Source organism: Manis pentadactyla, chromosome 17, assembly GCF_030020395.1.
Source record: "Manis pentadactyla isolate mManPen7 chromosome 17, mManPen7.hap1, whole genome shotgun sequence".
Taxonomy (NCBI): Eukaryota; Metazoa; Chordata; class Mammalia; order Pholidota; family Manidae; genus Manis; species Manis pentadactyla.
In genome coordinates this window covers 11,857,579-11,882,669 of record NC_080035.1, presented here as the reverse complement: position 1 = coordinate 11,882,669, position 25,091 = coordinate 11,857,579, and the positions used below count along the sequence as shown (strand labels likewise).

The window sequence follows — 25,091 nt, the reverse complement described above, 5'->3', positions numbered from 1 at the left end:
GCGCTGCTCCAATAACAAAGAACGGCCAAGGCGGAAATAAAAAATAGGAGAAATCCAGGAGCAGGCTGAGAAGGCAAAACTTTTCTCCGATTCTTTTTCATTGTGCAGTAGCCTACATCACTGGGGATCCGCCTGGAAGACCCTTTCCTGGCTTCCCGACACCGTGGGGCCCTCCCCCACTCCAGCTCCGACCTAGTAAAACCTTAGGATTCCTAGGAAATCGAAATTTATTTTTAAATTATCCTAGGAAATTAATCCTAGGAAATCCCAGGGATGCGCAGGGCCAGCGCTATCCCTAGCAATTCCACAGCAAAGAGGGACACCCTCTGCAAAAATCCCGACGTTGTGTGAAATCGGTCTAGGAAAGGGTAACAGTTAATACCCTCACAGCCCCCTTTTTCTCTCCATAACGGCCATGGTACGTGGCTTCATGCTGGCTGAATGGAGACAGTGCTGGCATTTGCAAATGCATGAAGAGCAATCCTCATTTTAACTAAGGATGCAATGGTTCCATCCCAAGACATCTCGCTTTCTGTACTGTCCCCACATTTAGTATAAATCATTTTAAATCAGTACATACCATAGCTTGCTCAATTTTGTTGTCAATAGCTACCACACTTGCGCCAGAAGAACTGGAAAAGAGGGGGAAAAACCGATTAAGTGTAATTTAAACATCCAAGATAAAAAAGGATTTCAATGTCATGTACTAGTATCATTTTTTAAAATATTCTTTAATGCTATATAAAATATCACCCTCCAGAAAACACCAGCCAACCAGCCACTCTTAGTAACGAATATCCAAACATTTCCCTATTTTAGTGAGCCACAAAGGGCTAAATTACATAATGTGGTAAAAGCCTGTTCTCTGGCCAGACCTGTGAAAAGAAGGCTATTCTAAACATTTCAAAAAGCAACGACCATGTCACCGAAGTCTCTCAGCAATGGACAAAGGAATTCGCCTTTCACCTGCATTATTACAATTATCTCACGAGTAGATTTAAAGAAACTGTCTCAGCCGACATTTACCTATTGTCAAGTCTCACAGAGGCGTTTTCGGTCCCCAGCAAGGATGACAAGAAGGAAATTGAAAAATGTCTCAGTTGGTAAACTCCTAGATCCATCGCCACTGGTCTACACCATTGGGATTTCATGCAATTGCAGCCAAAAGCAACCTCACGGAAAAAAAAAAACCCAGCAGCCTCGTTTAAGCTAGATAAAAATCTCCTAGCTTTCCGAAGCCCGGAGAAATACAGAACAGCAGCCCTATGTAGCTTCTGGGTCTTGGCGATTCTGGGAAGATGTGGATCCCCACCGCTGTGCGCAGAAGCCTCACATTCAGGGTGCCGCGTTCCTAGCCCAAGGACTCCGGCTCCGTGCAGAATATATGCAAGGAAGGCCTGCGCCGATTGGCCAGCACACCATCGGACCTGCCCCTTCTCCCTTCCCCGCCTTCCTCCCCACCCCCACTCCCCGTCCAGCCTCCCGATCCCGCTCTTGGGGTGGGCTGGCCGAGGGCGCTCAGGAGGAGCTGGAATGTGGGCTGCTGCAGCCTCCCTCGCCTCGGAGAACCAGACCACTGCTTGGGCAGAAAACCGCAAGAGCCCCTGAAAAATACGATTGGCCCGCACGTGCTTACGTTTAAGGGAGTCAGACCCCGACCCAGGAGCTGCCAGTCCCCACGGCTGCGGAACGCGAAAGCTTTCTATTTGCAACCAGAACCCTCTGAGCTACTGGGCATGCCCAGTACCACCGCTCAAACGGAGGAGCCCGAGTGTCTCAATTTCAGTTATCTAGTTCTTATAGGCAGCAATAATGGAGGATTTTACAGGTGGTTTTATTTATAAGGATAATAACTGTACTGTCATAATGTATTTTTTAAATAGCCAGTGAGTTTTAGAGGTTAAAAAAATCACATTTGCTTTTTCTGAAATACCCTTCCATGAAGTTATTTGTAGAAACAAAAAATTCTTTGCTAGGCATATATTAGATATATTACATAAATTATATATATATATATATATATATAGGAATATATATATAAAAGGAATCCACTAGATGAAATAAGGTGGATCTTTCCAAAATGTCCCTAAGGGCAATAAACCTTAAAATTGCGTCCCCCCTTTTCCCACCAAATCTCTTCTCCAAACCAAAATCAAGTGACCTGGGTGTTAAATAGCTTAAACCGTTACTTAAATTTCCTCTACTAATTTAAAATATTTGCAAGGATGCATCGAGTGAGGTTACACTTTAATATACGAAAGATCTAAGGCCTTATACGTTTATTATAAAGTTTTCAATTCGACTTTAAGGCAAATTTAACCTCTACAATACTGCCCTCTAATGGCATAATCCTATAAAACCAGAAACAAAACAAAACAAAACAAAACCCTACCAATAGCCAAGGAGACCTCTAATCCCTAGGCAAGTTGCATCATCACAAATAATTCCAACATAAAATTTGACCTTAGAACATACACATGTACCTATTCTATTTGCACACACACAATCACAGGCTTGTCTTTTCTCTCTCAAGCATTCTCCCTCAAGCAGCATACTTTAATTTAGGAAATTTAATTGCTATCAGAGCCTTTCAGACATTCTTTTAAGTTGACCCACTGCTGGCAGGGCACATTTGGGTTTAGAAACTGTCCAAAGTCATTAGGAACCAAAGCCAGTGAACGTGGTAGGTAATGAATTGGGCAATTCTCTTTTGGGTTAAAAATCAAAGTGTGACTAGCTATTAAAGCAGTAACATTCTTTTTTTATTATGAGGTTCATATTATTCTTCAAATTTTGAGGCTTTACTTTTGAATAGCAAACACCATTTGTTAGCATATTTATAATTTACACAATTTATGTACTGTCTTACATGATAGAAATTTGAGAAGGTACTCATTTTCTGTAAAAAGAGAGTAAGGGCAAGCTTAAAAATTCACAATTTGGGAAGCAGGTATGTGGTACCTATGTCTATGGATGCTAGACAGAATTATTATTTACTATGTAATAGTTTCTATATTTTTTAAGTTAAAGTTATCACTAAAACTACCAATATAATTAGGCCCATTTACATATTTTAAATTAACTGCTCAGGAAAAGTTATTAAAGAATGCATCATCCAAACCTGTAAAAGGGAACTGAAAAAAAAAAATCTAAGGTTATATAAAGAAATGAATTTAAAATACCCAGCAGAAGTTTACAATTACTGAATTAACTGAATTTTATTTATTCATGATGTTCTTTAGCACAAACAGAAAGAAATAAGTTGGTTATGTTTCCATTTCATTCATGCCAAGTAATCATCCACTGTGTTAAACCAAGAAGCCAACATAAGCAACATAATCTGGCTTAACCTATATCCCTACAGAGGGACATGATGATCATCTCCCATATTTTGCTATTTTAAATAAAGTTGAAAAAAATCCTTTTACATGTGTCCATGAACCTCTATGTATTTCTGGAGAATTTGCAGGGCCAAAGGATATGAACCAAAAATATGATTAGAAATATATTCCTTTTCATATACTTCACATAAATGTGCTAGATACCTTTATAACTAGGGATTAAAAACAGTTTTAGAGTAAAAGAGAGAGAATGAGATCTTCAGAGGGTTCCTCTGCCCCAGGCTTCAGCTGAATACTTACTAGCACAGCATATGAGGAGACTCCCGGGCGGCTGGGGACAGAGCCACCCAAAAGCAGCATACAGTACAATTACTGGAAATCACACAGGGTTGGGAATAGTTGATGTTAACACCAGCTTGAGTAAAACCACCTTGTAAACACCAAGTACCAGCTACTCAGAAGGATACTGCCAATGTAGTGGAAGAAAATTAGTTCTAGATTGAAGGGTGTCATGGTCTCGTATAAAGCAGTGTAAAAGGAAGCCTTAAAAAGATCAAACTGCTTCCAAGTAACTTAATTTTGTCCCAAAATAAAGCTCAAGGATATTAAATAAAATATAGCTGGCATCCAATAATTCACAATGTCTGGCATCCAGTGAAAAGTACCAGGCATACAAACAAGCAGGAAAATATGACTCATAATGGGGAGGAAAATCAATCAGAATGACCCAGATATGACAAAGATGAAATAATTTGTAGACAAGGACATTAAAACAACTATTATAACCATATTTTATTAGTTTAAGAACATAGAGGAAAACCCTAGTTTATTAAGTAGAGGTACGGAAGCTATAAAGAATACCCAAAGTAGATTTATGAAGATGAAAAATACAGTGTTTAAGAAGAAAAATATGCTGCATGGGATTAATAGCAGATTAGGTAGGGCAGAAGAAATATTAGTGAATATTAGCAACAGAAACTATCAAAATAAAACACAGAGAGAAAAGAATAAAAAAAAGAACAAATAAAGAAAGCATTATTGAACTGAGGCAATTTCAAGCAACCAAATACATCTGTACTGAAATCCCTAAAGAAGGGAAGAGGAAAGGAGAGAGGAAAAATATTTAACAAATAATGGTGGTTTCTCCCAAATTTTATTAAAACAATAAATCTACAGGTCCAAGAAGCTAAACAAACCTCAAGCAAGGGAATTTTGAAGAAAACAGCAACAAGGTGTATTCATAATCAAATGGCTTAAAACCAGTGATTAAAGAGAAAAATATTAAAGGCAGCCAGAGAAAAGAACTAAACTATTCACAGAGCAACAAAGGTAAGAATGGTAGCCAACTTCTGGTTGGACACAATACTAGACAGAAGACAGTGCAGCAATATCTTTAAAGTGCTGAATGAAAAAATTAGAAAACCTGTCAACCTACAATTCTATGCTCAGTGAAAATATCTGTCAAAAATGATGGTGAAATTCATTATTTTTCAAAATTACAAAGGCTGGAGGGATTCATCACTGGCAGATCTGTACCTACTATAAGAAGGTTTAAATTAAGTTCTTCAGGCAGAAGGAAAATGATACTAGATGGAAATCTAGATCTACACAAAAGAATGAAGCCCATCAGAAATGGTAACTATGTGGTTAAATACAAAAAAAAAATTTGTTCCCTATTTGAATCTCTTTTAAAAGATAACTGGCTATTTAAAGCAAAAATAATAACAATGTATGGTTGGGGCAGTAGAGAGGCTATAGCATATGTAGAAGCACAATGCATGCCAAAAATGGAAGAGAGAGAGAAGTATGCTGTGGTATGGTTCTTGCACTGCTTGAAAACAGACTGTGGTAAGTTAAAGAAAGATGTATACTTCAAACTCCAAAACAGCAATTGAAACAACACAGAGTTACAGCTAATATGACAATAAAGGAGACAAAATGGAAGCATAAGAAGATATACAATCTAAAAAAGACAGAATAAGAGGAAAAGGGGACTAAAGGACAGAATTCTTATAAATTGTAAAATAGATTTAAGCAATAATGACATTAAATGTAAATAGTTTCCATTAAGCACCTTAATTAAAGGGTAGGGATTGCCAGATTAGATAAAAAAAGGAAGACACAATTCTATGTTGCCTGTAAGAAATATGCTTTAAATATAAAGGCGCAATAGGTAAAGAAGCTGTAGAAGATATTCTATGTTAATAATCAAAAGCATGCTGAAGTGGCTGCATTGTTTAGGCAGGCAGACTGCAGAGCTAAGACCATTTCATAATGAGTAAGGAGTCAATTCATCAATATATCATAAAAATCCTAAATTTTTTTACACTGACACTAGAGCTTCAAAATGCACCAAGACAATAATTGATAGAATTTCCAGGAAAAATAGAAGAATCCACAATTAAAGTTGGAATTTTCAACAATCCTCTCAATAACTGAAAGAAAAAGCAAACAGAAAATAAGGTTATGAACAGATTAGTAACACTGTCAACCACTTTTGGTTTTTGTAAACATTCCATCCAGTAACAGCAGAATAACACAATCTTTCTAAGCACACATGGTATTTTTACCAAGATAGACCATATTCTGAGCCATAAATCAAGTTTCAATTAATTTAAAAGGGTTCAAATCATACAAAGTATGTTCTCTGAACACAATGAAATTAAATTAGAACACAATTACAGAAAATTATCTGGAAAATTTCCAAATACTCAGAAATAAAAGAAAACGTATCTAAATAATCCACGGGTCAAATAAGTAATCACAAGGTTAAGATTAATTTGGAAGTATTTTAAACTGAATGAAAATAAAAACATGGCAAATCAAATTTATTTCAATAAATTTAGCAATTAAGATGAAATGGACAAATTTCTAGGAAAATGCAATTACTAAAGCTATCTTGAGGAAAAATAGATGATTTAGCTCTTGTATGTATTTTAAAAATTAATTTATAGTTTAAAATCTTCCAACACAAAAAAACCTCAGGCTCAGATGGATTCACTGGTGAATCCTACTAAATATTTAAGGAATAAATATTACCGATTCTACACAAACTCTTCCAGAAAATTGAAGAGGATATAACACTTACCAACTCATTCTGTGGGGACATCATTTCCCTAATACTAAAACCAGACAAATACATCATAAAATAAAAAAGCTAAAAGAAAACTGTAAACCAATAAATAGCCTTGATGAACATAGATGCAAAAATTCTTAACAGAATTTTAGTAAATTGAATCTAACCATATATTAAAAAAAAAGAGGTAATAAATACATCCTGACCAAATGTACTTATCCTGAGAACACAATATAAACATTCAAAAATCAGTCAATGTGATTCATCCTATCAACATACTGAAGAAGAAAAACTATAGGATCATCTCAATAGATGCAGAAAAAGCAACTGACAAAATTCAACATCCATTCATGATAAAAACTTTCAGCAAAATAGGAACTGAATGGAATTCCCTCAACCTGATAAATGGCATATATAAAAACATTCATCTGATATCATAATGGTAAAAGAATGAATGCTTTCCCCTTCAGATGGGAAGCAAGGCAATAATGTCCACTCTCAGCTCTCCTAATTAGCATCATACTGGAGGTTAACAGCCATGCAATATGGGAGAAAAAAAAAGAAGAGACCTCCAGATTAGAAAGAAAAAAATAAAGCTATCTCTATTCACAGATAATAGTATTATCTATGTAGAAAATCCCAAAGAATCCACAAATAAACTACTAGAGCTAACAAGAAGCATGTTTATCAAAGTCACAGAATGTAAGTTCAATATAGAAAAATCAGTTGTATTTCCATATAATGATACGAATAATTAAAAATTGAAAAGTTCCATTTATAATAACATAAAAATACATGAAGTTGGTATAAATCTAACAAAATATGTACAAGAGCTACATGGTGTAATAGCCAAGATACAGAAGCATCCTAAGTGTCCTTTGATAAATAAATGGATAAAGAAGATGTGGAACACATATACAAAATAATATTACTCATCCATAAAATAGAATGTAATCTTGTCATTTGTCTCAACACAGATGGACCTAGCAGGTATTATGCTAAGTAAAATAAGTCAGAGAAAGATAAATACCATATGATTTCACTTATATGTGGAATCTAAAAAACAAAACAAACAAAACAGAAATAGACCCATAAACACAGAAAACAAACTGGTGGTTGCCATAGGTCATGGGGGCAGGAGGACAGGCCAAATAGGTGAAGGGGATGAAGAGGTATAAACTTCCAGTTATAAAATAAGTTATATGGTGATATGTACAGCATAGGGAATAGAGTGAATAATATTGTAGTGTCTTTGTATGACAGACGGTAACTATCATGGTGAGCATTTCATAATGTATATAATTATTGATTCACTATGCTGTACGCCTAAAACCAGTCTAATTTGTATACTAACTGTACTTCAATTTTAAAAAATTAATTTAAAAAGGTAAAAAATCTGATGCTAAACACTATATAATACATTGATGAAAAAAAATCAAAGGGAACCAAATAAATGGTGAGAAATACCAAATTCATTGGTTGAAAGACTCAGTTTTAACAAAGATGTTGAGGTGTTTCAATGAATATAGACAGTCATTTCAACAAATAGTACTGAAACAATTAGATAGCCATATACAAAATAAAAACAAACATAAAAACCCTAACTTGATCTATTCCTCCCAACATAACTAACCTAAAATGGACCATCAAACTAAATGTAAAATCCAATACCATAAAACTTCTATAAGAAAACATAGGAGAAATCTTTGGGATTTCTTTACCATGGATTAGATAAAGAATTCTTAGATATGACACCAAAATCTCAATCCATAAAAGAAAAGAAAATAAATTGGACTTTACCAAAATGAGGACTTTCTGCTTTTTGAAAGATGTTATAAGAATGAAAAGACAAGTTATAGACTGGAATTAAATAGTGCAAGTCACATATGTGGAAAAACCTATATCACAAATATTTAAAGAACTCTCAAAACTGAATAGCAAGATACAAACAACACTGCCCCTCAAAAAAATAGGGAAAAGACAACTTTTCAAAATAAGCACATAGAAAAAATGCTAAACACATACTAAAACCATAATGAGAAACCTGTTAGAATGGCAAAAATAAATAAATATGAAAAGACCAACTGTTGGCAAGAATGCAGAACACCTAGAATGCTCATATACTGATGGTGGGAATGCAAATTGTACAACCACTTTGCAAAAACAGTTTAGCAGCTGCTTAAATGTTAGACACACTTTCCATAAAGCCCAGTAATCCCAATCCAAGTTATCAAGTGAAATGAAAATATACATTCTCACAAAAATCTGTATGTGAATGTTTTGAGTGGCTTTATCATAGAAATAACCCAAATGTCTCCCAACCAGGGAATGGATAAACAAACTATTGTACATCTACACAATGGGACACCACTCAGAAATAAAAAGAAACAAACTACTGACACACCTAACAACATGAACAATTCTCAAATATATTATGCTATTGAGAGAAGCCAGACTCAAAAGGCTGCAAACTATCTGATTCCATTTATGATATTTTAGTAAAGATAAAAAAAAAAAAAAAACACAGGGACAGAAAACAGATTAAGAAGTTTCCAGGGCTGGGATTAACATCTGAAATATAAAAAGAACTCATATGACTCAACACCCAAAAGACAAATAACCTGATTAAGAAATGGGGGAGGACCTGAACAGACACTTCTCCAAAGAGGAAATTCAGATGGCCAACAGGCACATGAAAAGAGGCTCCACATCATTAATCATCAGGAAAATGCAAATTAAAACCACAATGAGATAGCACCTCACACCAGTTAGAATGGCCACTATCCAAAAAATAAGAGACAACAAATGCTGGTGAGGATGCAGAGAAAGGGGAACCCTCCTACACTGTTGGTGGGAATGTAAATTGGTGCAACCACTCTGGAAAACAGTATAGATGTTCATCAAAAAACTAAAAATAGAAATACCATTTGACCCACTAATTCCACTCTTATGAATTTACTCAAAGAAAACAAAATCCCTGATTCAAAAAGATATGTGCACCCCTATATTTATTGCAGCACTATTTACAATAGCCAAGACATGGAAGCAATCTATGTGTCCATCATTAGATGAATGAGTTAAGAAGAGGTGGTACATATATACAATGGAATATTATTTAGCCATAAAAAGAAAAGAAATCCTGCCATTTGCAACAACATGGATGGAGCTGGAGGGTATTATGCTCAGTGAAAAAGCCAGGAGGAGAAAGAGAAATACTATATGATTTCACTTATTTTGGAATACAAAAACAAAGCAAAACAGAAGGAACAAAACAGCAGTAGACTCATAAGACACTGAGAAGTGACTGGTGGTGACCAAGGGGGAGAGGTTGGGATGGGTGCAGGTGGAGGGTAAGGTGGATAAAGGGGCACAATCATTCATAATCACAATATAAATTGAGCATGGGGACTGCTGAACCATGGTGATGTACATTTGAAACCAACATAAGATTGTATATTAAAAAAAAAAAAAAAAGTTGCTAGGGCCTTGGAGTAAGAAAGAGGAGGTTTTGTGGGTGATGGAACTGTTTCTTGATTGTGGTAGTAGTACACCCACTGTTGGTGTTTGTACAAACTTGTAGAACTATATATTAAAAAGGGAAATGTTATTATAAGTAAAGTATCCTTAAAATTTTTAAGAAAAAAAGTGGCTGCCTCTATGTGACATATTAGGGAGAATGAAAAAAAAATGAACTGCTAATATTTTTTCTATTAGTTCTATTTGTCTTTACATATGTATATGTATCTTTTTTTATTGTGGTCCAAAACATTTAACATGAAATTTACCAACTTTAAGTGTACAGATCAGTCGTGTTAAGTATATTCATATTGCTGTGAAACAGATCTCCAGAACTTCTTCATCTTGCAAATCTACAACGACACCCCATAAACAACTCCCTTTTATCCTCTCCCCTCAGCCCTGGTTACCACCACTCTACTTCCTGTTTCTATGAATCTGACCACTTTAGATATCTGTACATGTATTATTTTGATTTAAAATATTTTTGTAAGGCTGGAGGCACCAGGGGAAGGGGTGAACCTGCTAGACAAGCTCAGGCCTCACCAAACAAGGCGAAGAGACCAACAGGTTCTGGTCTGACAACATTCCAGAGCCTGATCGGATAACATTACTAACTAGAGCCCTTCCCCCAAGCTAGAAGATTAGTGGTAACTTTCCAGTGCCTGGCTAAAGGCCAATGAGAGACCCCCACATACCCTAGGCGAGCCAATCCTCGTGCCAATGTACACCTTTGCTCTCCCTCCCCCTGCCTTCTTTAAAACCTTGCTGCCTGCCCTGCTGGGCATGACTTCCCCGGCCTGTGATAGCCAGACTGGGGAACATCACCTGGGAATTGCGTTCAAATAAACTACCTGGCCCTTTGCTGCCTCTCTTCGCCTGCTTATTTTGGCTAGAATTTATCTTACATTTGGTGCAGAAACCCGGGAAGGAGCGTGAGCGCGGGGCCCCAACCAGCCACCAGCGGCCCTGCCCCCTCCTTCCCTGACCCAGGACCTCAGCCTGCTCTCCACTGCATGGACTATTTTCTGGTGAGTCCCTCAGTTTCCCCCGGTCTGTTTCCCTTCCTAACTCCGTTTCACCTGGTCCGTTAGAAATCGTAGCTACGTCCAGGGGGGCATCCAGCCCCTGGGCATCTGGCCCACCTCTGGCCCTGCAGTGGGGGAGACGTCCCTACCCCAGGCCTCCTGACTTGGCTCCCTGGGACGCTGGGCGCTCCTCTCAGCGGGATTAGTTGGGAAGTGGCACAGACATGGGGAACCAGCCCTCGAAAGCAGAGGCTCTGACCCCGCTGTGGTGTCTCATTTCTAATCTGGCTACTCTATATTTGTCCTGGGAAGTTCTCAAATGGAAGCTGGTCTTTCCTTGCTCTGAGGCCGGGCCTCAGTATCCCTTGGACAACCAATCTCGCTGACCCCCTGAGGGAACTTTCGATTTTGGCCTCCTCATCGACTTAACTAATTATTGCCATCAGAGCGGAAAGTGGAGTGAAATCCCATATGTGCAGGCTTTTTGGACTCTGTGCACCCACCCAGATTTGTGTGTTGTGTGCTCCTTCCCAAGTTTTGTTTGCCCAGGCCTCCGCCAAGAACCGCCAATCTCTACCCCCCCATCACTGGGAGGCTCTTCTCTGACAGACTCGGTGGAAGATCTCAGCTACCCCCCTTCCCGCTCCTCCAGGCCCACCGCGGGGGGCCAGCTCCCATTCTCCATGTAACTCTCCGCCATCTTGTTCTCCTTCTCTTCCGGTTTCTCCACCATTTTGTTCCCCTCCTCTTCTCGTTTCTCCACCATCTTGTTCTCCTTCTCTTCTGGTTTCTCCACCATCTTGTTCCCCTTCTCTTCCAGTCACGCTGCCATCTTGCTCCACAGGTGCTGACTACACTTCAGATAAAGCATATAAAGCTCCCCCATACCCCAGTCCCTTGCCTTCAAGCTCCACATCGATTCCCAGGTTGTATCCCCCACTGCCAAGGTCACCCCCTCCGTCCCCTCCTTCAAACCCGCCGCCGTCTTACTCACCGCGGCTGGTGTCCAAATGGTCTAGCCCTCCTGTAAGCCGCTCTAAGTCACAGCGGTCTCAAGCTCACGTGATGGCTCCTCTGAGGGAGGTGGCGGGGCTGAGGGAGTAGTGTAGGTTCATGTTCCCTTTTTCCTGGCAGACTTGTCCCAAATAGAACAGCGATTGGAGTCCTTTTCCTCCAACCCTGTAATATTCACTAAACAGTTTAAATATCTCACCCGAGCTTACAAGCTCACCTGGCATGATGTACATGTAGTCCTCCAAACCACTCTAACCCCAGAAGAATATGACCATGTCACAGCGGCGGCACAGCAGTGTACCAATGAGGCCCATGCCACAGATGAGCGGGAACCTATGGGCAGAGAAGCTATTCCTCTACAAGAACCCCTGTGGGATTATAATTCTCCCAAGGGTGAAGCATGCTGGGATCGCATGGTTAGCTACTTATTGGCAGGTATGAACTCAACTGCCCAAAAGGCTATCAGTAATGATAAGCTTAGAGAAATCACCCAGAAACCTGATGAAAACCCATCAGAATTCCTCAAGCACCTAAAAGAAACTCTAGGAGCTTTTACTAAGATTGACCCGGCCTCAGCATTAGGTTCCTCTCTCCTGGCCATGCATTTTATAATTCAGTCAGCTCCCGACATCAGGCACAAGCTTAAAAAGGCTGAAGATGGTCCCCAGACCCCTCTAGGAGACCTGGTAGATATGGCATTTAAAGTTTTTCATGCCTGAGAGGATGAGAGCGAGAGGAGGTCAGCTGCCCAAATGGCAGAACAGACTTGTGCCATAACAGCTGCTCTGCAGCCAGCTCGTGGAGATCGTTGGGGTGTCCCTGAAGATCTACTTGAACCTCTGGGCCCTTGCTTTCAGTGCGGTGGAGAAGGGCACTGGGCATGGAAGTGCCCCAACCCACACAAACCGACAAAACCGTGCCCCAGCTGCGGTAAGCGAGGTCATTGGAAAGTAGACTGTCCACTCGGGGGTGGTCCTCCTCCAGCGGCAGAGCCCTGCAGGGGGCAGACACCCTTGAAGGACTACCCTTCAGACCTGCTGGGCATCCTCAAAGACTGAAGATGCCTGGACTTGGACACCCCAATCACCCTCACTGAGCCCAGGGCCAAGCTGTGGGTAGCAGGTAAGCCCATCTCCTTCTTAGTGGATATGGAGGCTACCTACTCTGTTCTCCCCTCCTTTAAAGGGCCTCTGAACCCTGGCAAGGACTCCGTAGTTGGGGTCATGGGAACCCTCTCGAAGCCTTTAGAGATGGGCCCGGTGGCCTGCACTTTCCAAGGCATCCCGTTTACCCATTCCTTTCTAGTCATGCCTTCCAGTCCTACTCCTCTGTTAGGACGGGATTTGCTCTATAAGTTAGGAGCCTCTATTTCCCTCCCACCTTTTAAATGCTTACAGGACACCAGAAACTCCCTCATTGCTTTGGTTGGCGAAGGAGAGTTAGATGACGGTAACCTGAGTCTCCCAACTTCCTGGACTGCTGTCAACCTGGTTGTGTGGGACATCTCCACCCCTGTGGTGGCAACCCACCACACCCTAGTTTTAATACACCTTAAAGACCCATCTCGCTTCCCTTCTCGGCCTCAATTTCCTGTTTTGCAGGCTTACCGAAGGGGACTACAGCCTATTGTTAATCGTCTACTCCCGCAGGGACTTGTAGTACCGACTAACTCTCCATGCAATACTCCCATCTTGCCGGTAAAAAAGCCTTCTGGAGCATATCGCCTCATTCAAGACTTCCGAATAATTAACGAGGCTGTTATTCCCTTACACCCAGTAGTGCCTAACCCTTCTGTCTCAGGTCCCTTCCGGTACCTCTCATTTTACTGTACTAGACCTTAAAGATGCCTTTTTCACTATACCTCTCCACTCAGACTCGCAGCTGCTATTTACCTTTATGTGGGAAGACCCTGACACCAGTCGATCTAGACAATTGACCTGGACAGTTCTACCTCAAGGTTTTAGAGATAGCCCCCATCTTTTTGGACAGGCCCTGGCAGAGGACCTCTCGCGACATTCAACAGGTGAGAGTGTTCTCCTCCAATACGTGGATGATCTTTCACTTTGCAGCCCCTCAAAGGAGGCCTCGGTCCTGGACACCACATCCCTTCTCAATTTCCTGGCAGACATGGGATATGGGGTATCCCCTGCCAAAGCACAGCTGTCTCTACCCCAGGTTACATACCTCGGGCTAGCTCTAACTCCTACCACTAGAGCCCTGACAGCAGACTGAGCGGCTGCGATTAAAGCTCTCCTGCCACCTACTTCAGGAGCCGAGATACTATCCTTCCTAGGATTAGTAAGGTTTTTCAGACACTGGGTGCCTAACTGTGTCCTTCTGGCTAGACCACTTTATGCGGCTGACACAGAGACTCCTACTGGGCTGCTAACTTCACCCGCTGAGGTAGCTTCTGCTTTCAATCAATTGTGAGATGCGTTGCTCTCACCGCCCCCCCCCTGTTGATGCCCCCTGACTTAACTAAGCCCTTTACCCTATATACAGCAGAGAGGGCAGGGGTGGCCACCAGAGTGCTGGTACAGCCAGTGGGGCCGGGGCGCTGTCCCGTTGCCTTTCTCTCCAAACAGTTAGATACCACCACCAGAGGGTGGCAGCCTTGCCTCTGAGCCCTGGCAGCTGCGGGAAGTCTGGCCCGAGAAGCCCTGAAATTAACGCTCCAACAGCCCATTACTGTGTATTCCCCACACCAGTTACAGGATCTTCTGAGTCATAAATCCCTGGCCTCCTCGAGTCCTTCAAGAGTACAAGAATTCCACCTCCTGTTCACTGAACAGCCACAGGTAACCCTACAAGTCTCTCCACCCCTTAACCTAGCCTCCTTGCTTCCCATCAGCGATCAGGCAGATCAGCCCACTCATTCCTGTGTAGAGATTGTAGAAGCTCTTAGAAAACCTACAGAGGACCTATAAGACATGCCCCTCGAAGACCCTGACTTGACCGTTTTTGTAAATGGAAGCTCGGTGAAGGGGAGTGATGGGGCGTGAAGGGCAGCCTATGCAGAGGTGACTCTGTCACAGGTGATAGAAGCAAACCTACTCCCATCTGGGACCGCCTCCCAGAAAGCCAAATTAGTAGCTCTTACCTGGGTGTTACAGCTGGCAGCTGGGAAGAGGGCCACAATTTATACTGACTCTAAATATGCCTTCCTAATTACACACACTCATGCTGCGATTTAGAAAGAAAGGGGTTTCCTTACCACTAAGAGAACCCCGATCATCAATGGTTGGGCTATCAGCCACCTGCTACAGGCCCTACAAGACCCCAAGGAGGTGGCCATCGTGCATTGTAAGGGACATCAGACTAGAAACGATCCAGTAACCAGAGGTAATGCATTGGCAGATGCCACGGCCCGAAAATTAACATCCAGGTCTGAGCAACCCTCTGTGCTATTTCTTTCCCCCTCTTTATTGCCCCAATACCTCAATGACGAACGGCACCTGCTTCTACATCAAGGGGGATGTTGGGAGATCAGAGATGGATATATCTCGGAGACTAATTGCCCTCCCCCAAGCCCAAGGCAGAAATATCATATCTAAAATTCATCAGTTTCTACACATTAAGCCAGAAGCCACGCACCGGTTTCTCTCCCCCATATTTGCTCCTTATGGTCTCCGCAAGGCCATAGATCAGGTGCACCAAGCCTGCACTACTTGTCATCGCGTCTCATCTCAAGGTGCTCTGAAGATCTAGATGGCCCTCCACCAGATGAGAGGAACCATCCCCGGACAGGACTGGCAGGTCAATTTCACCCACATGCCTAAGCATAAAAAGCTCCGGTATTTACTACTTCTAGTTGATACCTTTTCAGGGTGGATTGAAGCCTTCCCCACCAGCCAAGAAACAGCTTCGGTAGTGGCACGGACATTGGTGGCGCATATCATCCCCTGCTTTGGCCTGCCTGCCTCGCTACAGTCAGACAACGGGCCTGCTTTCATCTCTTGGGTCACTCAGCTAACAGCCAAGGCTCTCAATATCACCTGGAACCTCCATGTACCCTACCACCCCCAATCGTTGGGTAAGGTCGAAAGGGCTAATGGTCTCTTAAAAGACCAACTAACTAAGCTGTCTCTAGAGGTAAAGCTCTCATGGCCCGATCTTCTCCCCATCACTCTCGCTCGGCTGCATGCTGCTCCCCGGGGACTGGCTGGACTAAGCGAATTTGAGCTGATGTATGGCAGGCCCTTCTTACTAAACACAGGCCTGCCTGCTACCTTTCCTCCTTTGGCCTCCTACCTTCCTTACTTTACACTGTTGAGACATCTTCTTAGAGAACACGCAGACCAGCTCCTACCCCAACCTACGTCATCCAACAACCCAGGAGACGTAGTGATCCTTCAGCCAAGAGATGAGGTACTCCTAAGAGAACTCCAGCCAAAATCTCTCCAACCCCTCTGGACAGGGCCTTATACAGTAATCCTCACTATGCCCTCAGCAGTCAAACTACATGGGCATTCCTCCTGCTATCACCTTTCTAGGCTCAAACGGGCACCCAGACATGATGATTGGGTGTCTTGTGAAGTAGGTCCTCTTAAGCTGCAGGTTAGTCGTGTCTACAACCAGCCAGATAAATAGCCCAGTAGTCTCCAGGTAGAGTTATTCTGCATGGAAGTTTAAGCTCCAGCTAACTCTTTACAAAATCAACCAAGAAGTAGGCACCCAAAATTGCCCACGTGTAAGCTGTCAAGCACCGATTCAAATACCAGTACACACAGACATCTTAAACACTTTCTCAAACCCTACGCTGTGCTTTCTGTATAACCAAATCTCTCATACATGTATTTTCCAGTCTGACATGTATGGGAGATGTCATCCTGAATTAAACACATGTAAAGTTCATGCAGTAGAAAAAACAGCAAGAAGAGTCTCTGACAACATGTTCTTCAGAATACAAAATAAGCTATACATTACCATTAGTGACCCATGAGATCCATGCTGAGAAAAAAAGAGTACAGAACAAGCTATACAATAGTTACCAATAGTCCCCACAGTGCACAAGATACATCAAGAGAAAATAAACCACTGTAAATCCCACTCTCACGGAAGTTCTAAACACCCAGGCACAGGTATCAAGTAATACTCTAAAAACAGAACAGGCACTAAAACAGAAAATGCAGTTGGACCCCTACCCCCATTCTCTACAACCAGCAGGAGCACCACTTTCCTGGGCCAGAGTCATTAGACAAACAGTGGGGTTTCTTAATGCTTCACATATCCTCAGCAATGTGTCCAGTTGTTTCCTCTGTGCCTCCCTCCAACACCCACCAGTAGCAGCAGTTCCCATTAGTTTTTTCCAAGCTCAACCAGTAAACTCCTCTGAAAAAAACTGTGGCCTCCCTTTAAGCAAAGTACCAATGTAGAAAACGAGCCTTAAGCCTGAAGCTTGACATAAGTCCAAAGCCACCAGAAAATGGCACAAAACACCATCGTCCCCACTAACCTGCTACCTAACCCAGCATTCCACCATCTCAGAATTGTCAATGAAAAGCCAATGCCGACAATGGGTAACCGTAGACACTCCAATCTCCCTTCAAGGGGTCAGGTTCTTCTGGTGCAATAATATGCTTACCCAGTGCATCAACAGCACCACAGTAAAACCCTGCTTTTCAGTGATGCTGGTGCCCCAACTAACATTGTACAGCAAACCTGAAGTAAAACAAGCACTAGACGAATAGTCTACATATCAAAACACTAGACAGAAGAGGGCAGTTTTTCTACCTGTGCTAGTGAAAGTGAGCCTAGTTACTGCAGTGGCCATGGCCGCCACAAAGGCAGGAGCATTAAGCCATAGATTAGTCAGCTCTCAGGGTCTAGCAAGTCAATTAGCGGCATTAGACGATAGAGTGAGCCTAACCTTAAAAGAAACCTCAACATCCCTTATTTCCCTCCAGCAACAACTTACTTCCTTTGCCCAGGTCACCCTTCAAAATCGGCGGACCTTAGATTTGCTTACCGCAGAAAAGAGTGGAACCTGTATTTTCTTGCAGAAAGAATGCTGCTACTATATCAATGAGTCTGGAGTCATAAAAGAAAGCGTAAAAACACTACAAGAACTACAAAAAGACCTCCACAAAACATGAGTACCTGAAGGCAGCCCTTATGAGTGGCTTCAGTCTCCCATAATGGCCTGGCTATAATGCCTCTGCTAAGCCCCTTAATAACAGTTTGTAGTTTACTCTTAATTGCCCCATGTGTTTTCAAGTTCCTTCAACAGCGCATAGCAGAAATTTCACACATAAAATTTAATCAACTGTTGCTGCACAAATACTCGCCCATCCTGACTGAGCCTCCTCTGGCCATCAACCAGCCTTAAAACCCCACCCCCCACAATGCCCCTTGTCAGCCGGAAGTAGCCAGATCGAGTCGTCGCCCATTATGACCAAAAAGCTGGAATGTAAGGCTGGAGGCACCAGGAGAAGGAGTGAGCCTGCTGGACAAGCTCAGGCCTCACCAAACAAGGCGAAGAGACCAACAGGTTCCGGTCTGACAACATTCCAGAGCCTGATCGGATAACATTACTAACTAGAGCCCTTCCCCCAAGCTAGAAGATTAGTGGTAACTTTCCAGTGCCTGGCTAAAGGCCAATGAGAGACCCCCACGTACCCTAGGCGAGCCAATCCTCACGCCACTGTACATCTTTGCTCTCCCTCCCCCTGCCTTCTTTAAAAACTTGCTGCCTGCCCTGCTGGGCATGACTTCCCCAGCCTGTGATATCCAGACTGGGGAACATCACCCGAGAATTGTGTTCAAATAAACTACCTGGCCCTTTGTTGCCTCTCTTCGCCTGCTTATTTTGGCTAGAATTTATCTTACAATTTTAAAGTAAAAGCAAAGTAGAAAGCAGGCTATTAAAAAAGATATAATCCAAGGACTTAAAAACTTTCACTGAAAAGACCTAGAAATGTATATTTTTTGACTCAGTAATTGCTATATAATTTTATATAAAATGTAACACTGGGTTTGAATTTTAAACTATAATTGTAAAGCTGTCAAGTTTGTTGATGACTCGGCTACAAGAGAACTAACTCAGATACACTGATACTATAGGTTCCCTAAATTCCATATAATTATGTATCTCACACAGTTCCCTAATCCCATGGTGTTGAAATACTTTTTAAAAATAAATGCTTACTTTAAAGTATGAGAATTTTAAAAATCCTAACAGAATTATAATAAATATAATAAAATTAAATGTATATTTAAATAATTTATAGTTTAAATTTAATCCTAATACGTTTTATTTATATACAGTAAAGAAGGTTCTTCTATGTTCTTTCAGCATTTTTCTGTGTATTTTCTGACCTATAAACATTTATGATCACTTTTAAATTATTGCTACAGTTCTAGAAACAATTTCTAGTTTTCCCATACCTGTCTGCCCTTGCCTCCATTTCTTGACTTTATTTAACATAACTAACTGCAAAGAATTTCCATAAGATACATAGTGTCTTTAAGCAATAGGATTCAAATGTTTAGCATTCCTTTTTTATCCTTTTTATATTTGTGAAAATAAAGTCCTCAAAGCCAGATTTCTTCATAAATTACCACTTTTGCCAAATAACGGTAGATTATGATAAACAGGAGCAAAAAGGGCATCTTAGATTTAGAAGGCAAATGATATCCTACATGAATATCTGAAGAAGTGAAAACTTGTCCTGATTATGATTTTCCATTTCAAGAACCTCATGTAAGTCTCCTATCAGAAATGAACACTATTTCTATTTTACTTTTGCATAACTGTGGAAAAAAAGATGCTTTGAGCTCTTCTACTTTTTAAAAATAACAATTGCTTTATAAACTGACTTTCATGTTAAATTCCAGAAGATAACAATGATAAGCAGTAAAGAAAGAAGAGCCAGTAGAAACTAGACAAACCATTATTCTGTGCATACAGACCACGTGGGGCCATTACAGTCTGTCCTTTGGTGATTCAAAAATGATCAGATAAAGCTCAGTTGAGTGGTTTTATTTACAAAGGTGAAAATAAACTCAAGGGTTTCATAAAGCTACTGAATTTCTAATGCAGTACAGGCTTCAGTAAGCAGTAACAGATTGGAAAGATGACTTTCTGTGTGCTAGGGACACAATGAATGTTTCATAAATACCTTCTGCTTTGATCCAGGAACTATTTCCACAGTGTGGTCTCTCTGGACTCCAGCTCTGTGATTTCAGTGGCGCCTGAGGGCTTCTTTAATTTATTCAAAACTTTAGAGCTGAAATGGACTTTAGAGATCATCCAGTTCTAATTTCCTTATTCTATAGGCTTAGAAATGCAAGCTCAGAAGCATTGTGTGCTTTGTCCAGAGTTTATCTATTTAATTGTAGGATGAGGTATTGAACCAACTTTTGTTTCAATACTCTCCTCTACACGTACAGACCAGGAATTCTAGATCCTAGGTCCATATATATAGGTCTAAACTAAAGAATATTAGAGCTGGAAGAGTACAGCTTATAAAGTCGAGACCCATCTTGCTATTCTCAAAAGAATCTTAGTAATTATCTAAAGCTGCCCATTTTAGAGAGGAAGAAACCAGCTGTCAGACTATATGGAGATCAAAGCCAGGCATGGATGTGGTCTATGACCTGGGCAGCTGGCTGCCCACCCAACCCTAGTGCCCTACTTACTGAGAACACTCCATGAAAAAGAAGTGGCCAGGAAGAAGCCTGGGTCACAAAGCAGCAGGCTGAGTCCAGACACCAATCAGAAGATGAGTTTGATTAGGGAGCACGAAGTTGGAGGTCAGTGGTGGGAGGTGTGGAGTGAAAAAGCAGAAGGAAAAAATGCAGAAGACAGGCTGGGGCCTCAAAGGCCATGTGATGGAGACAGACTTTAGTCTGACAGCAACAGGGGTCCACACAAAAGGGTTTTAAGCAAGCAAGTGATGTGATGAGTTTGTGTTTGGAAAGGCCACCCTGACCATCATGTACAAGACTAAAGGAGATGACCGCTGGAGTAAAAGGAAGGCAAGAGTGATGGCCAGAACCGAGGATGGGAGACAGAAAAGGAGGTAAGTTCAAAAGATATTCAGTAAATCAAACTGACAGGCCTGGCTTGTGGGAGGTAAGGGAGGCAGGAGGACTCCTAGGCTTCTGGATTATGTGAATGGTGAAAGGTGAAGATAACTGAGATGACATATAGCTAGACCTGGTTCTGGAAAGTGGCATTGCTGGGACAACGTAGGCAGTAGAAAATATTTGGAACTTAGGAGAGATCTGGCTTGAGAAAAATATTCAGAAGTTGTTAGGTAGCAGTAAATATCTGTGGGAATAGAAGACAGTACCTCAGGAACATATATGGGAAAGAGACAGTGGAGTGAGAACTTGCATACCATTGGGGCAGCCATTTGGCATGGCAAAGACTCCCGAAATTTCCATGAGTTGAGTGGACACCACAGAAGGCAGCTGGGCTGGAGCCACTCTGCAGGAACCTTGTCTGGGAGATCGACCTACTGGATGAAGAGCCCAAGAGGCAACAGGGTGAAGATGATCTGGCTGCAGATGGGACTGGGAATGAAGAGATCAGATGAGGGCAGATCTCCAACGCCAGGTGTTTTCCAAAGAACCACCAAGTGCGTCTCCTCAGAAGGCCCACATGCAAACGGCTGCCTCACAGAAAGCCAACGGTCATTCAGACAGAGGCAGACGGAACATGCTGTGACACAGACATGGGCTCTGCAGGAGCCGATATGCAGACTTCTGCTTCTCTGTTCTGCCTGCCCACCCAACCCTAGTAGCCTACTTACTGAGGAAGGAAGGGACAGCAGGCAAGGGCCAAACAACCCCCTCAAAGGGGTTAAGATCCAGACTAAGTTTTTTGTTTTTCACTTTTGAGGGTGAGAGTGGGCAGAAAAGAGAACTCTGATTCTGACATGAGTTAGGTTTCAAAATGTGGAGAAGTGAGTTTTAAAAAACAATTTAAATAACCAAAATTCATTGGAAAGTGATGGAAATGGGTTGACATACTGATAAGGAAGCCTGCTACCAGAGAGAAGGAGAGATTCAACAGGATACAATTAGAAGCTGTTATTAGAAGGGCTAAAACCAAACTATTTTATGTGTATTCTCCCCAGTGCATTGAGATGCAGCAGTAAATAGTTAGGAAGGCAAACCAGAAGAAAGCATCATATAGCTACCAGTTGTGGTCAACTGGAAGAAGGGGACACACCTTAGAAGGGGCTGCAAGAACTAGGTAAGCCACACAGAAGTAGCCCTTTACCTGTGGGGCCTTGATGTCCACATCAAGCCCACAGGTAACAAACATACAGGCCCAGGCTGAACTAAGGAGAGGACTGCAAGCTCTGAGGTAAAAACACCTGTCTTTTCTTTCTCCTGATATTCCAGGGCCAAGCCAAAGGAGCTCATTCAGGGACAGAAGAAGGGCACACAGACACAGACATGGGGACAGACCAGGCCCTCCCATCTCTATTCTAAACTGCTAGAGACACAAGCTCAGCCTGACTTAGCAGAAAAGGACAGATTTGAAGCAAATATGATATAAAGTTATTAGATAATACAACTAAGCCTTAAAAACCAAAATAAGGCTATATAAGTAAAAGTAACTGAAAAGTTATAGAACTAAACTGAGATATTATTAAGCAGTCCCATTACATAGCAAAAAGTAAGGGTTTCCAAAGCCACAGCTGGTAACATTAGGGGAAAAAAATGCTATATAGTCATACTCCAAAAAGTTGAGACTTCTCAATAAACTGCTTATACATTCATTTCCTTATTTAATCCTTACAACAACTTTGAGGTAGTAGTTACCATTATTTTCTTTATTTAAAGAAAAGAAAACTGAGGCTCAGAAATGGCCAAACAACTTGCCCAAGGTGACATAAGGCTTACATAAATGGCAGAGCCAATATCCAAACTCATGTCAGTCAACACTAGCATAGTACATGACTCCACTACCCAACGGAACCAAAAAGATGGGCTGATTCCAGACACCCCATAAATGCACAATTAATTTAGTAAAAAACTGACAACTATTTTTAAAACAATAAATGTTACTTATAGTCACTATGGTTAGACACTTTGGGATGATTTATATCTTAAGTGTACAGACTTATCAGACTATTAGTTTCTAATAAAATAATGCTTTAATAGTTTTGTAACTGGTTTGAAGGCAAAATGATTCATCTAATTTAGTTTAACATAAAAAAATCAAATCCTCATTCCATGACAAAAATTAAATACTACATATATTTTAAAATTCAATTATATTATTATGAGTAAATAAGATGTTTTACGAAAATCATGTAAATGGGGTTAGTGACAAAGCATAAGTCCTATCACCTATTACCCCAAGTTAGGAGGATTCTGCACATTCATAAAGCTGAATACTTCATTTAAACGTACTCTGAGTAAAAACAGAGTTAATTAAAAACAGCTTTGACTGTCTTTAATAAATTATAGGGTGGAGATGGATGGATAGACACCAGTTAGATTACGTTAAGGGATTTTTAAGAAATCAACTATCTTACCTAATCAATAACTAGGTTATATGAGTAATTAACGTGTTTTTACAGTGAAGTACACATGGGACAGAAAATATTTTTTTTATGAAATATTTAAAGTCTTCAAAATACATGTAACATATATGTAAGTTATGAAGCATAACAGTGGAACAAACACAAACCAACCAGCACACTAAGGACATTACCAATACCACAGAAACCCCTGACACTTCTCCCCAAACTCCCACCAAGGGCTACTATGCCCAAGCCTGAAAATGATAACAGTCATTCTCACTCATGTAGTTACTATATCTGTTTCCCTCTATTATAAGAGGGGTTGGGGGTGTCTACTGCTTTATGTACCAGTGTGTCCCATGCACCTAGGTAAGAGCCAGAAATATGGCAAGTGCTCAGTATAGTGTTAATGAATGAAGGAAAACAAACAGTAATAATCATAATGAAAATTATAGCAGCAAATACTTAAAATTACATTTATTACTTGCCAGTCCATATTCTAAGCCCATTATATACATTAACTCATTTGAGCCTCTCAACAACCCTCTCTTCTAGATCCCATAACTGTCCTCATTTATGGAGATGAGGAAAACAGTGCAGAAAGACTTATATGACTTATCAAGGCCATACTCATTACCACTATGAAAAGCAAAAAATATTTCTGCAGTCTTAACAGATGCCACCTCATTTTGGTAATCCTCCATCTCTTGAAAGACTGGTTATCACTGGAATATTGAAATAATCGAAAAAGTGATAAAAACCGAACAAATATATATTAAGCATCTCTTCTGTGCCAGGCAGTGTTCTAGGCACTAGGGTTCAGAAGTGAACAAAATCTCTGCCCTCCTGGAACCTGTATTCAAGTGGGGTTTAAAAGGAAACATATATATACAAATAAACAATCTCTAGTATGTAAGATAGCAGTGGGAGATAAAGAATGGAAAGCAGGGACATATATATATCAGAGAGGGTAAACTTTCAGATAAAGTATATCAGAGAGGGTAAACTTTCAGATAAAGTCATTAAGAAAGGCCTCCCTGAGAAAGTAAGTTTTGAGTAACACCTAAAAGACATGAACCCAGGAAGATTATCATTCAAATTTGAAGGCGAGATTAAAAATTTCCCAGATAAATGAAAGCTGTGTTAAAGAGACTTCTCTATATGGAAATGTTCCTAAGCCTAAATAGTTTCCAGCAGTGAAAATACACCCACAATAAAATGTAGTAGATCAATTAATTACCAGGCAAGTATGAAACTAATACAAAAGAAAAGTAGTAAAACCAACTGTACACAAAATCAGTCAAGGGATATTTTTTAAAAATGCAGATTATGAGATCTAATACATAAAGTGTGGAGGAGGAAAGAGAAGAAAAAAGAAGTACTTTTAGACTGTGTCTACAATAGAGCAATTATCAACTTCATATAGACTTATATAGTTAGGAAACTATCCATGAACCTTATGGTAACCACAAACCTAAAGCCTATAATAGACACACAAAAAATTAAAAAAGAAATCCAATCACAATGCTAAATAAAACCATCAAATAACAAGAGAAGAATATAAGAGAGGAAGAAAGGAACAGGGATGAACTATAAAAACAACAAGAAAACAATTAATAAAATGGCAATA

At 40.8% G+C, this 25,091-nt stretch overlaps 1 protein-coding gene across 5 annotated transcripts in view; it reads right to left on the bottom strand.

Moving 5' to 3' along the window:
• TSC22D1 (TSC22 domain family member 1) overlaps positions 1-25,091 on the bottom strand; it is a 172,598-nt gene that overhangs the window by 1,967 nt on the left and 145,540 nt on the right. For 3 of the 5 annotated variants that reach the window (XM_036889731.2, XM_036889734.2, XM_036889736.2), the window contains exon 3: positions 581-632. In XM_036889731.2, coding sequence (XP_036745626.1) covers positions 581-632 — 52 coding nt within the window. Of the gene's footprint in view, positions 1-580; positions 633-1,026; positions 1,369-1,636; positions 1,662-25,091 lie in introns of those variants that run through there. The other 2 variants (XM_036889740.2, XM_036889738.2) reach the window with 2 other exon arrangements.